The 15,163-nt window shown below is 43.6% G+C and overlaps 1 protein-coding gene across 1 annotated transcript in view; it reads right to left on the bottom strand.

Moving 5' to 3' along the window:
- The window catches only part of LOC135477757 (telomere-associated protein RIF1-like), a 42,199-nt gene that overhangs the window by 2,140 nt on the left and 24,896 nt on the right, over positions 1-15,163 (bottom strand). Inside the window, 8 exon segments of the mRNA XM_064757960.1 lie at positions 236-507; positions 4,281-4,426; positions 5,560-5,697; positions 6,199-9,657; positions 10,655-10,709; positions 11,250-11,333; positions 12,231-12,310; positions 13,433-13,630. Of these exon segments, the coding sequence (XP_064614030.1) occupies positions 236-507; positions 4,281-4,426; positions 5,560-5,697; positions 6,199-9,657; positions 10,655-10,709; positions 11,250-11,333; positions 12,231-12,310; positions 13,433-13,630 (4,432 nt within the window).

Genomic DNA, 15,163 nt, shown 5'->3' on the forward strand with positions numbered 1-15,163 from the left:
AAGAGGATAATGGGTTTTATTGAAAATTAAGCAACGACTATTTTGCAATAAAACCTTGTCATCAGCTTGAATCCACGTTGTACACAAAATCCACAATTTTACAGTTAATTTTCACCCTACGATCTTGAATGTGTCCAACTTTCCTTAATAAAGAGGTGCCATATGGCAAAGCCAACATTGAATCTACTACATATATAGTTACATGAAAAAGCTGTAACGAAATAGCAAAGAATACCTTTCTCTTCAGCAGAAGTGGATTCCACTGTCTCAATATTGCGTCCAGAAACTCCAGGGACACCCTTGCCTCCCCCTGAAATCCCACCGCTGCCACCAGAAACAGCAGTCTTTCGGTCAGTTCTGTCCTCAAACTGTTTCAGGACTTTCCGTAACGTGGGCACTTTTGGAGAGCGTATAGGAAGATTATGCACTTCATATTCACTGAGGTTACACAAGTCACCAACAGTGCGAATATTACGTGATCGCACAAGCTGTTCCAAGCCACGAGACCTACAATGTGGAGAAGTATTCACAACATGTATCACAAACAAAAACTTCTATAATCTTATAATTTACCCGTTGCCAACAAGACTATTCATAATGTAAAAACTTCTACACTTTGCAACATAATCACAGTACCCTAAAGTACAGCTTGAAATTAATTTCACCACAAAAAAATTGATATATTCTCTTTTTTTTTGTAGGAGTGAGAGGAGGAGGAAAAGGTTAAGGTTAGTGACCACAGTACAATATCATTCAACATTATCACATGCTTTTATGGGGGTCTATTGTGATTTGAATTAATAAATGGTTGGATTTTAGGGTACAGCTAAAGGGAGACTACTCTACCTCAGGAGGGTATGAACTACTGTGCTCAACAAACACGCAAAGCCAGATGTGTGGCCAAGTAGTACTGAGAACCACACACACCTAATACAAAGTTTGCTATGGTGAAATTAATAGAAACATAGATGGATGGGAGTTGAACTGAAGCGTTACACTAGACCTTCCTGAATGAATGCCAAACTTGTCCTACCAAAAGCTAAAGTTGTTCTGTATACTGGTCACCTGCGCATTCTGCCCATTGGTTACCTGGGCATTCTGCACACTGGTCACCTGGGCATTCTGCACATTGGTCACCTGGGCATTCTGCACACTGGTTACCTGGGCATTCTGCCCATTGGTCACCTGGGCATTCTGCACACTGGTTACCTGGGCATTCTGCCCATTGGTTACCTGGGCATTCTGCACACTGGTCACCTGGGCATTCTGCCCATTGGTTACCTGGGCATTCTGCACACTGGTCACCTTAGCATTCTGACCATTGGTCACCTGCGCATTCTGCCCATTGGTCACCTGGGCATTCTGCACACTGGTCACCTGGGCATTCTGCACACTGGTCACCTAAGCATTCTGCACACTGGTCACCTGAGCATTCTGACCATTGGTCACCTGCGCATTCTGCCCATTGGTTACCTGGGCATTCTGCACACTGGACACCTGGGCATTCTGCACATTGGTTACCTGGGCATTCTGCACACTGGTCCCCTGGGCATTCTGCACACTGTTTACCTGAGCATTCTGACCATTGGTCACCTGCGCATTCTGCCCACTGGTTACCTGGGCATTCTGCACACTGGTTACCTGGGCACCCTGCCCATTGGTTACCTGGGCATTCTGCACACTGGTCACCTGGGCATTCTGCCCATTGGTTACCTGGGCATTCTGCCCACTGGTTACCTGGGCATTCTGCACATTGGTCACCTGGGCATTCTGCACGCTGGTCACCTGGGCATTCTGACCATTGGTCACCGGGGCATTCTGTCCATTGGTTACCTGGGCATTCTGCACACTGGTTACCTGGGCATTCTGCACACTTGTAAAACATGCTAGGTACTACTTTCAGATTATACAATGGCTTTCACCAAAAGAAGGAATAATAGGATCCAAAGACGGAGTTATGGAACATCGAGTGGCACTTTGTCACACCTCACAGGTGAAATACTTCTACATTCTGGCTATTGTTAGTCCCCAACCAGTTCCCCATGGGCCTACTAAAATTTTACAACAAAATTATAACCATTTTCAAGGCTTTTACTCTGAATTTAAACTTGGTACATGATATACCAAGACAACTTTACAATAAACTGTATTTCACACAAGGTTTAGCGTGGGAAGGTCTGCTAGCAACGTGCGGATGGTCGTGGGCTTCCACCGGGTTCTGCCTGGTTTCCTCCCACCATAATGCTGGCTGCCTTCATATAAGTGATATACTCTTGGGTACAATGTAAAACACCATTCAAGTAAATAAATAAATCCGTAAGTCCAGTTCAGGTTTTTGTTTTGCTTCTGAAAGTGCAGTTTCACGTACCAAATTTTAGGTGAAATAAAGCATTATAAGGCTTACAGCATAGAGAGTAAAATCAGAGCAGCGACGAAAGTGTGACAGGTGTACAGCATAGAGAGTAAAATTAGAGCAAAGACGAAAGTGTGATAGGTGTACAGCATGGAGAGTAAAATCAGACCAGCGACGACAGTGTGATAGACGTACAGCATGGAGAGTAAAACCAGAGCAGCAACGACAGTGTGATAGACGTACAGCATAGAGAGTAAAACCAGAGCAGCGACAACAGTGTGATAGACGTACAGCATAGAGAGTAAAACCAGAGCAGCGACAACAGTGTGATAGACATACAGCATAGAGAGTAAAACCAGAGCAGCGACGACACTGTGTTAGCTGACAAATGGTCATACAAAACCGGTGAAATACGGCTACAGCACAGAGAGTAAAACCAGAGCAGCGACGACAGTGTGATAGATGTACAGCATAGAGAGTAAAACCAGAGCAGCGACGACACTGTGTTAGCTGACAAATGGTCATACAAAACCGGTGAAATACGGCTACAGCACAGAGAGTAAAACCAGAGCAGTGACGACAGTGTGATAGACGTACAGCATAGAGAATAAAACCAGAACAGCGACGACAGAGTGACAGACATACAGCACAGAGGGTAAAACCAGACCAGCGACAACAGTGTAATAGACGTACAGCATAGAGAGTAAAACCAGAGCAGCGACGACACCGTGATAGACGTACACCATAGAGAGTAACACCAGAGCAGAGACGACAGTGTGATAGACGTACAGCATAGAGAGTAAAACCAGAGCAGCGACAACAGTGTGATAGACGTACAGCATAGAGAGTAAAACCAGAGCAGCGACAACAGTGTGATAGACGTACAGCATAGAGAGTAAAACCAGAGCAGTGACGATAGCGTGACAGACGTATAGCATAGAGAGTAAAATCAGAGCAGCGACAACAGTGTGATAGACGTACAGCATAGAGAGTAAAACCAGAGCAGCGACGACACTGTGTTAGCTGACAAATGGTCATACAAAACCAGTGAAATACGGCTACACCACAGAGAGTAAAACCAGAGCAGTGACGACAGTGTGATAGACGTACAGCATAGAGAATAAAACCAGAACAGCGACGACAGAGTGACAGACATACAGCACAGAGGGTAAAACCAGACCAGCGACAACAGTGTAATAGACGTACAGCATAGAGAGTAAAACCAGAGCAGCGACGACACCGTGATAGACGTACAGCATAGAGAGTAACACCAGAGCAGAGACGACAGTGTGATAGACGTACAGCATAGAGAGTAAAACCAGAGCAGCGACAACAGTGTGATAGACGTACAGCATAGAGAGTAAAACCAGAGCAGCGACGACAGTGTGATAGACGTACAGCATAGACAGTAAAACCAGAGCAGTGACGACAGTGTGATAGACGTACAGCACAGAGAGTAAAACCAGAGCAGCGACGACACTGTGATAGACGTACAGCATAGAGAGTAAAACCAGACCAGCGACGACAGTGTGATAGACGTACAGCATAGAGAGTAAAACCAGAGCAGCGACGACAGTGTGATAGACGTACAGCATAGAGAGTAAAACCAGAGCAGCGACGACAGTGTGATGATTGGTAAATGAGTCTTCCGTGAACTAAGTCTGTTTTCAATAAGTTATGTCTGTTCTGTTGTGGACTGACATTCTGTCGCTCAACTCGGTTTTGAAAGCAATACTTTCAGACTGCTTGTTCCAACTGTTTCAGAACAGTGTATCATTTTGTTTTCAGTGGCCATTAGCCAGAGATCACACTGTCATCCCTTCTCTCCATGCTGTACGTCTTTACTTTCATATTTCAGCACAACATTCATATTTCAGCGCAACAGGAGAAAGTAATGTTGTAATAATGTCAATATAGGAAGGCTCACCACATGGATGATGTCAGCTGTGACAGGACATTCTCCACAGGCTTGGTACACTGCTGTAGTTGAGGGTAAACAGGTTCTGTGCAGTTCAGCTGAGACTCCTGTGTGCTGCCACAGCTACTCTGAGACTGGCTCTGACTCACCCCTTTCTGGAGAGCAAAATGAACTCATCCATACTAAAACAGTCACATGGTACAATATTTATTTATTTGATTAGTGTTTTATGCCGTACTAAAGAATATTTCACTTATACGATGGCTGCAAGCTTTCTGGTGGAAGGCAAGCAGGTAGAGCCAGGGGAAACCCACGACCATCCTCGCGTTGCTGGAAGACCTTCCCTTTGTACATGGCAGGACATGGTGAAGGTGACAAAGCACATTGTTAGATGCTAAACTTTACCGAAGTATGGAAAATATACCACAGTATTTTTCACTTAAATACCCTTCTTCAACAAGCCAGTAAAATAGCTAGACAAATAGCTAGACAACCATCAATCCTCAAAATTTATACCCACTCCCCTTTCCAACATATCCAAAATCTCCGTATTTAGATCTTTCAATTTTACACATCCATATTATCAGCAATTTCTTTCACATTACATTTCGTAATGACGGTCAGAATTATGGTGGAAGAAAACCGGGCAGAGTCTGGAGGAAACCCATGACCATCCGCCAATGAATTCAGAGCGAATGCATTGGTGAGAGGCACCTGTGTCATTGCGCTGTGCTGGCGCGCTAACCCCCTCGACCAGGGCACCCAGCTGGAAAAAAATCCGAGGTGAATTGACAAAGAGGCAGTACTTCATTGGTAATAAGGGTGACCACTTGACAACTATCACTCATCACTCTATGCGATTATTTTTCATATTAGTTTGCCAAAATAATTTGACTTTGAATGCACTGAGGTGAAATGTCTAACAATAAAATAAAAACCTTACAGCACAGAGAGTAGAACCAGAGAAGCAACAACAGTGTGATAGTTGGCAAATGGTCACACGTAACCAGTGAAATATGGCCTCTTTGTCAATTTCTGGGTTTTATTCTAACTGTTCATGTAAATGCTCAAAAAGTTGCAAATTACACGGTACCTAACATCATGGCTTAAGCATCCTCAGGTAAAAAAAATGCAGTGACTGGAATTAATTAGGCACCACTGGCCTAAATCTTCTCAAAATGCCATGATGTCTTATAAACATTTAACATATAATAATATTAAAATACAAACGTAGAGGCCTAACATTTCCCATCAAAGTATACCTATGCTTAGCCAGGGTGAGACTTACCTTGTGAGAGGTGGAAGAGGTGGAAGGGGACCCAGGGGTGGGTAGGTCCAGGCATCGGTTCACTTGAGTCGTCCTCAGCGGGGAGGATGGCGCTTCTTCAGCCATGGAAATCGGCTCTGCAAAAGAAACTCGCCGTTGCTGAAACAAAAGTGAAGAATACTTTATTTATTTATTTATTTGATTGGTGTTTTACGCCATACTCAAGAACATTTCACTGATACGAAGGCGGCCAGCATTATGGTGGGCGGAAACCGGGCAGAGCCCAGGGGGAAACCCACGACCATCCACACGTTGCTGACAGACCTTCCCACTTACGGCAGGAGTACTTGAAATAGTGGACAACATACCTGAGTAATGTTGGTATTACCATAACCACAACCTACAGTTCTCACATGACGAGCAAGATTTGTGCTGACAAATAGACTAACTACCAATAGCAAATATGAATATACACAGGTGTCTGAAGGCATCTCATGCATAAGATTAAATTAACTTTAGCCTAGAGGCATTTTAGATTTAAAAAAAAAACAACAAAAAAACTATGTACTCCAAGTTTCCAAACTTTCATTAAAATAAGCAAGAAAAAAATATTAAGAACAATTAAAGCAAATGAAAAAACCGGCATATTTTCTCTCTGACCTTCAATGGAGGAGATGGTGAATTGGTTGCCATGTCTCCGCTGAGGCGACGTCTCTTCAGGATGCTGGCACTGGGTGACGCAGACGGTGAATAGAGACACGGCACTGTCACAGGATGAACCTTCTTCTTCTGAAGCATACGCGTCCATGGGCTGGAGAAGCGCTGCATCTTGGAGAATCCCCTGGATGCTCCCGTGTGCTTTAAGATTCCCCGGGGAGACGTCTTACAGGATTCCCGATCTTTCCACAGGAGGTTTTTCCGTTCCAACAACTTTGAGTCAGAACTTGGAGCAGCCAAATCAACCTTCCTCGATGGTATTGGCGAATCTGGATTGTTCTGTTCTTCATTCTTGGGCTCGCCATCCATAACATCATCGGCGAATCTTACACGCCCTGGAGGCTTTATCTCTGTGAACATTTCCTTGCCATTATCTTGTTTGGAAAGGCTTTCAGGCACTGGGACACTTTTCATATTTTCCTCATTTCCTGCTTCTGTTGATGTCTCTATATCCACATCCACTGGCTGGACCCATTCCTTATCCTGGTTGACTCTCTCTGCGTCTTTGTTCCCTGCGTCTTTGTCCCCTGCATCTTCCTCAGCAGCTTTGCCACAAGCATCAGCTTCTTCCTCAACATTCAATTTCTTCCGTGTCAAGGACAGTCGTTTCCCTTTAGTGGCGGACTTCGGAGAATCGCACGGCTCGGCACACTCTGCTTGTTTTGTTTTCTGCGCTGACCGTGTCCTTAGGTTGATGGGAGACGTTTTAGCCACTTTGTATTTTGGCGGTGCACGTCGAGTTGGGGTGCAGGCAACATCACTGGAGGACTCTGGACGTCTTGTTTTTTCTTCTTCCCGTTCATCCATTTTCTCAGATTTGCTTTCACATTTGTTCTTGACCTCTTCCTCAGGCACATGTTTTCCTGACACGGAATCTTTAATCTGATCAACCTTAGCTTCCAAAAGCTGCTCACTGTCATTCGCGTCTTGCGGTTCTTTACTCTTTCCTGACAAGACATCCATCTTCACTGAGGAATCTTGAGAAGTAAAGGTAGAAAGCGGCACATTTTCCTCTGAATCACTGCCAAATGGATCTACCGTGGTTAGACTCTTCCTCGCCTTAGGCGTATCGGGGCGGGAATTTAAAGCCGATCCCTTTGCATCTCTTTTTACGATCAACGTACTCTGCCGTTGGGGTTCTTTCTGGATTATTTCTCTAGAATCTGGTGTTCTATCTGGTGATAGGTCCTCTGGAATAGCAGTGAGTAAGTTGTCCTCCGCACTGGAAAGTTTGTCAATGGCTGGTGTATCTTCAGTCTCTGTTCTACATTTGAAGGTCACCTCTTCATCACATGCATTTTCATCAAGCTTTTCCTGGCCACGCCGTCCTCTTTTAAGCCCTCGCCGAGGCGTCCTGTCCTCTGCGATCTTCTTCTCCACCAATTCCTCATTCTGTGATTCCTTCAGAGCTTTTGTCGACCTTCGCCGAGGTCTGGCAGATTCAGAACCAGACAGATCAGTTGAGTCTTGACTCGACGTGTCAGTGTTTTCCTTCGCTTCTATACATGAGCGGCGGGTCTTTCGAACAGTTCTCTTCTTCTCTAAAGGCAACTTGTTTTGCGTGTTTTCAGACATCCCATCTGATTTTTTACCACAATGGAGAATTTTGCCCTGACTAGTTTCCAAACTTTCAGTAATTTTCACATCATCATTACTAGCAGATGCCACATCATCACTATTATCTGCGGATTTAACGTTACCATTATCCGTAGGTCTCACATTTCCACTATCTGTAGGGTTCTTACAAGTATCTTCAGGGTTCACATTACCGCTATTATTGTCTTTACTGCGAGTTTCTTTGACAGACAACCTGGTTCTCAATCCTTGCTTGCTTTTTGCTGTGAGTGTTTGGACTGCTGGCATACTTTTCCTTCTTGCTCTTGTATTATGAACAACAGATTCTGATTTCAGAGGAACATGGCTTTTCCGCCGTGATTTCGTCTCGGATGAATTGGAGAGCGTGGAGGCAAGTTCTGGGTTGTAAGTGTCTGGCACATTCTCCTCAGTGTTCTCAGTCTCTTGACTTTTCAAACACTCGTTGGAATTTGGTTCGGAATCTCTCTCCCCCTCTGTTGCTGATGTCGATGGTGCTACGGGAGAAAGTTCCGAAAACAATTCTGTGGAATTCTTCAAGGTCGGTGCAGCATGATCTGGATTGTATGGACGAACAGAGACTTCATTCTGTGTGGATGTGATAAGGTCTGGAGAACTGAACTCCTTACTATTTTCACTTTGCTCTCCTTTTACCGTTGCACCATTATTCTGTACATCACCGTCACTTTCCATTGCACTGTCTTTGTCTTTACCTTCACCTTTGCTTTCACTTGATTCAGAGATGACTGAAAATCCCTGGGAGAGCTGCACCTCAGGGGAAGTAACTTCTCCAGAAGTGTGAGAATCCTGCTTGGACTCTGATGCATCTTTTTCAGGCATCACAATTCGTGCATCACCCCTAAGCTCCCCGCCAAAGCGCCCACTCTGCGGATGACTCAAACTGCGCCGCACTCTCGTCGCTGCCAGACATGCTGACTGTGTTGATTCTGGCTGCGACTGCACAATATCATCATTCTGTGAACGCCTTATTCTATGAGGGCTGAATTTACGTATCTCCTCTCCGGACAATCTCTGAATCTTAACAACAGGAGATTTCGTTAACACGGCTGACAGCGAATGATCACTTGCATCATCAGCGTTTTCATCAGACTGGCCATGGAATAGAGCTCGACTAGTGGGTGTTGTTGCCAAGGTAAAACTATCGTCCACAGACTTTACCGGTGTCTCCATCACAGTCTCCTTGTCAGGGTGGGCTGTCTCTGTTCTCTCTGGACTCAGCATATCTTGTGTGTCTTCCACCACAGAATCCATGTTCACTCGGGTCACCATGGATACAGAACAACTATCATCGGAACAAGAAAACAGCTGGCCGAAACTCGAAGTCCTCGAACTGTCAAGGAAAGAAGATGCCACTGATGACTTCTCCTTCAATTTTTCTTCTTGTGTTACAGTTTTCTCATTTTTATTTGACTCTAACATGGAGGCAGATGCAGATTTGTCACTCTCCACCACCATGCTGGATTTACCTGTAGAATAGCTGGAGACATCAGACAAAAAAACACCCATCGCATCCTGTGGGTTGGGCTTCAAGAATAAGTTGGATCCTTGCGATGGAAAATCCACAGATACAGAATCAGATTTTTCCTTCTCTGCATTTTCTACTTTATCCATGTCGTTATCATCACACTTGTCCTCAGACGTTCCTTCCACAATTCTGGAGCGTTTGAACCCTGTGATTTGCCTAGCTTTTGGTTCAGCAGGCTCTTCGAAAACCTCGTCACTAAATCTGATAGAGCGCCTGCGCTTTGCACCTCTCATCACATCCTCTTGACCATGAGAATCTTTTGTCTGCAAAACAAAAGCAGTTCCACGTAGAGATGTGATTTTGGTCAACAAAAAAAAAGAGCTGGATTTCAGTTTGCTATGTCTAAACTACAGCACAGGGTCCAGTTTTTGTCACCTAATTTGATATCTCACATCTAAAAATCAGCATCACCACAACTAAGAGTTGGTGGAGCACACTACTGAAGGGGTGAATATCTCTGAATCGATTACTCTAGTTCATAACCATAAAAATATTTATTTTTTTGCCAATAAATACTTTCGCTGATGTTGCAAATGAAACAATGGATTTGTAAAAAAAAAACAAAAAACCCCAAAAAACGAAATTCCGAGAAATTGGGCAAAAATCAAATGCCTGAGGAAAGACTGATCTGGGTTTAACATGACATTGGCAGTATTTTAGCCATATTGTGGTGAGAACATGTTAGGAATTGCCTCTTGACAGGAGAACACAATGTCTTAAATGATATGAGCCCATTCTGTTCTCTGGGCCCACAGGGGAGGGCTGAGGACCCATTCTGTTCTCTGGGCCCACAGGGCAGGGCTGTGGACCCATTCTGTTCTCTGGGCCCACAGGGGAGGGCTGTGGACCCATTCTGTTCTCTGGGCCCACACGGGAGTGATGTGGACCCATTCTGATCTCTGGGCCCACAGGGGAGGGCTGAGGACCAATTCTGTTCTCTGGGCCCACAGGGGAGGGCTGTGGACCCATTCTGTTCTCTGGGCCCACAGGGGAGGACTGAGGACCCATTCTGTTCTCTGGGCCCACACGGGAGGGCTGTGGACCCATTCTGTTCTCTGGGCCCACACGGGAGGGCTGTGGACCCATTCTGTTCTCTGGGCCCATAGGGGAGAGCTGTGGACCCATTCTGTTCTCTGGGCCCACATGGGAGAGCTAAGGGTTAATCACCATTTACCTGAAAGTTCACCCAGAGTCTTGAAGTGATATTCGTTTATCCCAGAAGTGAATCTTGAAAAAAACACTGACAGAGTCTACACTTACCTGCTTCACATCCTGACTATCCAAAATAATCACCGAGTCACTCTGTGAGGCTTGTCTGAGGAGAGACGTCAGAAAAACACTAAACCTACTGGTGTATGGAAGACGATTTTGTATACTTAATGGAAAGAATAGCTTCACTGATAACCTCTAAACTGAAATATAAATTTGTTATTTTTGTTTCCTCATTACCCCAATATTTCATGTGAATTTTCCATTAATGACTAGAAATGGTTGGAAATAATATCAACGGTTAACCTGTCATCTTAATCTATTGATAACGCTCTGAATTGAACAGACAAGCATGACAACTGGCTCAAAACAATTTTTCTTATAGGTTTTAAAATTATAACAAACAGTCTTTACATTTTTGACCTGGTTTGAGTTAATACGAACCTTGAGTGTTACTATACCAACTTATTTATAAAAAAAAACTTAAGTTTGATGACATACTGGACAGAAGATGAACAGTTTACCATTGCACTTCTGTTTTTCCAAGGAAATTTAACATACGCACAATAGCATAGATAATGTTTCTAACAGCTATGACACTACATTTGTTTTACAACACGTAGAGATTTAATATGTATGAACTTACTCATTTTGTGTATCCGTGATGAAATGTGCTGACAAACTGACATCTTGGGATTGTTCCAGGTTGTTATACATGGCAGGCAGAGTGCTAACAGACAAAAGAAGTCAGTTAAAAATTACTCTAAAAACCTAAAAAATTCGACCACAAAAGAACATTTTATAGGCAAATAAATGTTATATTACCTCTGATGGTAAAAGTTATATTTTCCCAGTAGGATATTTGAACTACTAATTAGCTAACTACTTGAACAATTGAACTGTTATTGGTACAGAGGTTTCCAGGTTTTCAATTTGAGATAGCTAGCGCACTCTGTTCAATTATATCTGTGTATGTATGAATGCTTGGAGTTAAACATTGTACTTAACAATGTTTCAGTTTTGTTATAACAAGGAGTCATTAGTGTGTGTACATATACTGTGCTTTCTTGTGGGGCAGAGTGCTGCCACCACAGAAGTATCTTGCTGCAGACACCAGCCAAGACACCCTTCCCAGCCACATTATACCGACACCAGGCCAACCAGCCCTGGAGCAGATTCCACAAGGGCATTTCTGACTTAAGTCAAAATCTGAAATACGATCTCAAACATTACTTTTGGGTTTTAGAAATTAAAACTTTGTGATTTGTGGAATGGGCCTCAGTTTCGTTACATCTCAGTGCTGAGTGCCAAGTGAGACCATAAACAGCTGGCGAGGCTCGCGTGCCTGTTTGCACAGTCTAATCCTAACACTGTGCATGTCTAAATACCGCCAGTAACATGCCAAAGGTCGGTGGTTTACCTTGGTTACTTCAGTTTGCTTCACCTATAGAACTGACTGCCATTGCATAAGTGAAAATTCTTAAGCATGGCATTAATACAGCTGTCAACCAAATAAATTTATCCACAACACTGGCAATCTGTGTAGCAAGGCAATTGCGGAAATGGACAAATGTGAGGTGCCGCACCCCGTCTCTAGAGCAACCAATCAAAGGAGTAAATAAATTACCTTCTTTCTCTGAGCACCTCCTTCTGATGATCGGTCAGAATTGTTTTGTGTTTGGGAGATGGCGCTATTACAACAAAGTCCTGAAACAGTCACAATCAACCCAGGGGTTAACAATTTATACGAAAGGTCATAACGCACTGTCATACACACTAACATTGATTTATTTATTTATTTGATTGGTGTTTTATGCCGTACTCAAGAATATTTCACTTATACGATGGTAGCCAGCATTATGGTGGGAGGAAACCCACAACCATCCACAGGTTGCTGACAGACCTTCCCGCGTACACAATGACACTGGGGTAACTAGAAATGACATTGCTACAGATGGCGAGCGAAAAAACAAAAAGGACACCCCAACTGATAGTGTCATGTTTTACTTTTGTTGCACTTCTGAGCACATGAAGAGTGCTGATTATATATAAACAGCTCCATGTAAACTGGTGCATATGCATGTTGATGCCTTATCTCTTGTATCTGGTTCCTTCCTTTACCGGACGTACAGTCTACACTGTACCTCACCCCGTCATTCCTTTACAGGACGTACAGTCTACACTGTACCTCACCTCATCATTCCTTTACAGGACGTACAGTCTACACTGTACCTCACCTCATCATTCCTTTACAGGACATACAGTCTACGCTGTACCTCACCTCGGCATTCCTTTACACGACATACAGTCTACACTGTACCTCACCTCGTCATTCCTTTACAGGACGCACAGTCTACACTGTACCTTACCTCATCATTCCTTTACAGGACATACAGTCTATACTGTACCTCACCTCAACATTCCTTTACCGGACGTACAGACTACACTGTACCTCACCTTGTCATTCCTTTACAGGACATAGTCTACACTGTACCTCACCTCGTCATTCCTTTACACGACATACAGTCTACGCTGTACCTCACCTCATCATTCCTTTACAGGACGTACAGTCTACACTGTACCTCACCTCAACATTACTTTACAGGATGCACAGTCTACACTGTACCTTACCTCATCATTCCTTTACCAGTAACACCAAACTCATTCCTTTACATGTACCTCATCTCTCAAACCTGGCTCATTCCTTTACAGGACATACCTCATCCCTTATATCTGATTCATTCCTTTACAAGGCATATCGCTCAAACCCGATTCCTTACATTACAAGACATACCTTACACTTCTCATTCATTCTATTACAGGACATACCTCATCTCTCATATCTGACAAAGACAGGTTTTTCTTGGCTTTGCTAACTGACGTTGGCTTGCTGTCAATCTTTGGAGCTAGGGGTCTGGCTGGCGACTTCTTGATGTTTGGGGAGACGGCCTTGTTGAGGAAGCTCCCGCAGACTTTGCGAGGGGACGGCATACCTGGGAGATGTGGTTCTGGTGCACATGATCCTGCCTGCCAGACACACACAACAAAATAATTTAGTTTTAGGAGAGTTTTTCTTTGGCAAGGGCCATAAGCTTACTCAACAGATGGCAGTGTTGCTATATATACATGTAATGGAATAAAATAATTTATATGATTGAGGTTTTACTCAAGAAAATTGGACTTGAACAACGACAGACAACATTATAGTGGGAAGAAAACGGTATGAAACCCTAAACCATCCACAGGTTGCTGCCAGACCTTTCCACGTAAAAACCGTACCACAAAAACAAAATGGCTAACACCAGTCACAAAACTAAGTTCAATGATTGTCTCACTGACTTCAAGCCACTGTAAATATGAACCCTGTACCACTTTCATGGCCGAAAAGAAAATCACTGCCCTCCTTACATGTGGTTGGTTGTGTACAATATGTCCGGTCTACAGATCAGCCCACACTATATACGTACAACATGCTGGTTTTCAATTTGAAGGCTCTTCCAGACCCAAGCACTTAAGCTCCTTATTTCAAAGTTCGAAAAAGGCCATGAAAAGCCTGGGACCTTGAAAACACTGAAAAGCCTGCAACCTTGAAAATATTGAAAAGCCTGGGACCTTGAATATATTGAAAAGCCTGGGACCTTGAAAACATCTGAAAAGCTTGGGACCTTGAAAACATCTGAAAAGCTTGGGGCCTTGAAAACACTGAATAGCCTGGAAAGATGAGGGTAATAATTCTGCAGTTTTTTCACCTAGCTAAACTGACCGACGGGTATTTCCTCTATGACAGGTACATCTGACAGAATCCATCCAGGTATAATAATGGAGGAAACAATTTTCACCAGGCTAAATTCACTAAAGGGCGTTTCCTCTACAACAGGTACATCTGAGGAAATCCATCCAGGTAAAATTATGCAGGTAACAATTCTCACCTGACTAAACTGACTGATGGGTGTTTCCTCTACAACAGGTACATCTGTGGAAATCTATCCAGGTAAAATCATGCAGGTAACAATTCTCACCTGACTAAACTGACTGATGGGCATTTCCTCTACAATAGGTACATCTGTGGAAATCCATCCAGGTAAAATAATGCAGGTAACAATTCTCACCTGACTAAACTGACTGACGGGTGTTTCCTCTACAACAGGTACATCTGTGGAAATCCATCCTGGTAAAATAATGCAGGTAACAATTCTCACCAGGCTAAACTGACTGATGGGCATTTCCTCTACAACAGGTACATCTGAGGAAATCCATCCAGGTAAAATAATGCAGGTAACAATTCTCACCTGACTAAACTGACTGATGGGCATTTCCTCTACAATAGGTACATCTGTGGAAATCCATCCAGGTAAAATAATGGAGGTAACAATTCTCACCTGACTAAACTGACTGACGGGTGTTTCCTCTACAACAGGTACATCTGTGGAAATCCATCCAGGTAAAATAATGCAGGTAACAATTCTCACCTGGCTAAACTGACTGATGGGCATTTCCTCTACAACAGGTACATCTGTGGAAATCTATCCAGGTAAAATAATGCAGGTAACAATTCTCACC

The sequence above is a fragment of the Liolophura sinensis genome, chromosome 11 (genome assembly GCF_032854445.1).
Source record: "Liolophura sinensis isolate JHLJ2023 chromosome 11, CUHK_Ljap_v2, whole genome shotgun sequence".
Classification (NCBI taxonomy): domain Eukaryota; kingdom Metazoa; phylum Mollusca; class Polyplacophora; order Chitonida; family Chitonidae; genus Liolophura; species Liolophura sinensis.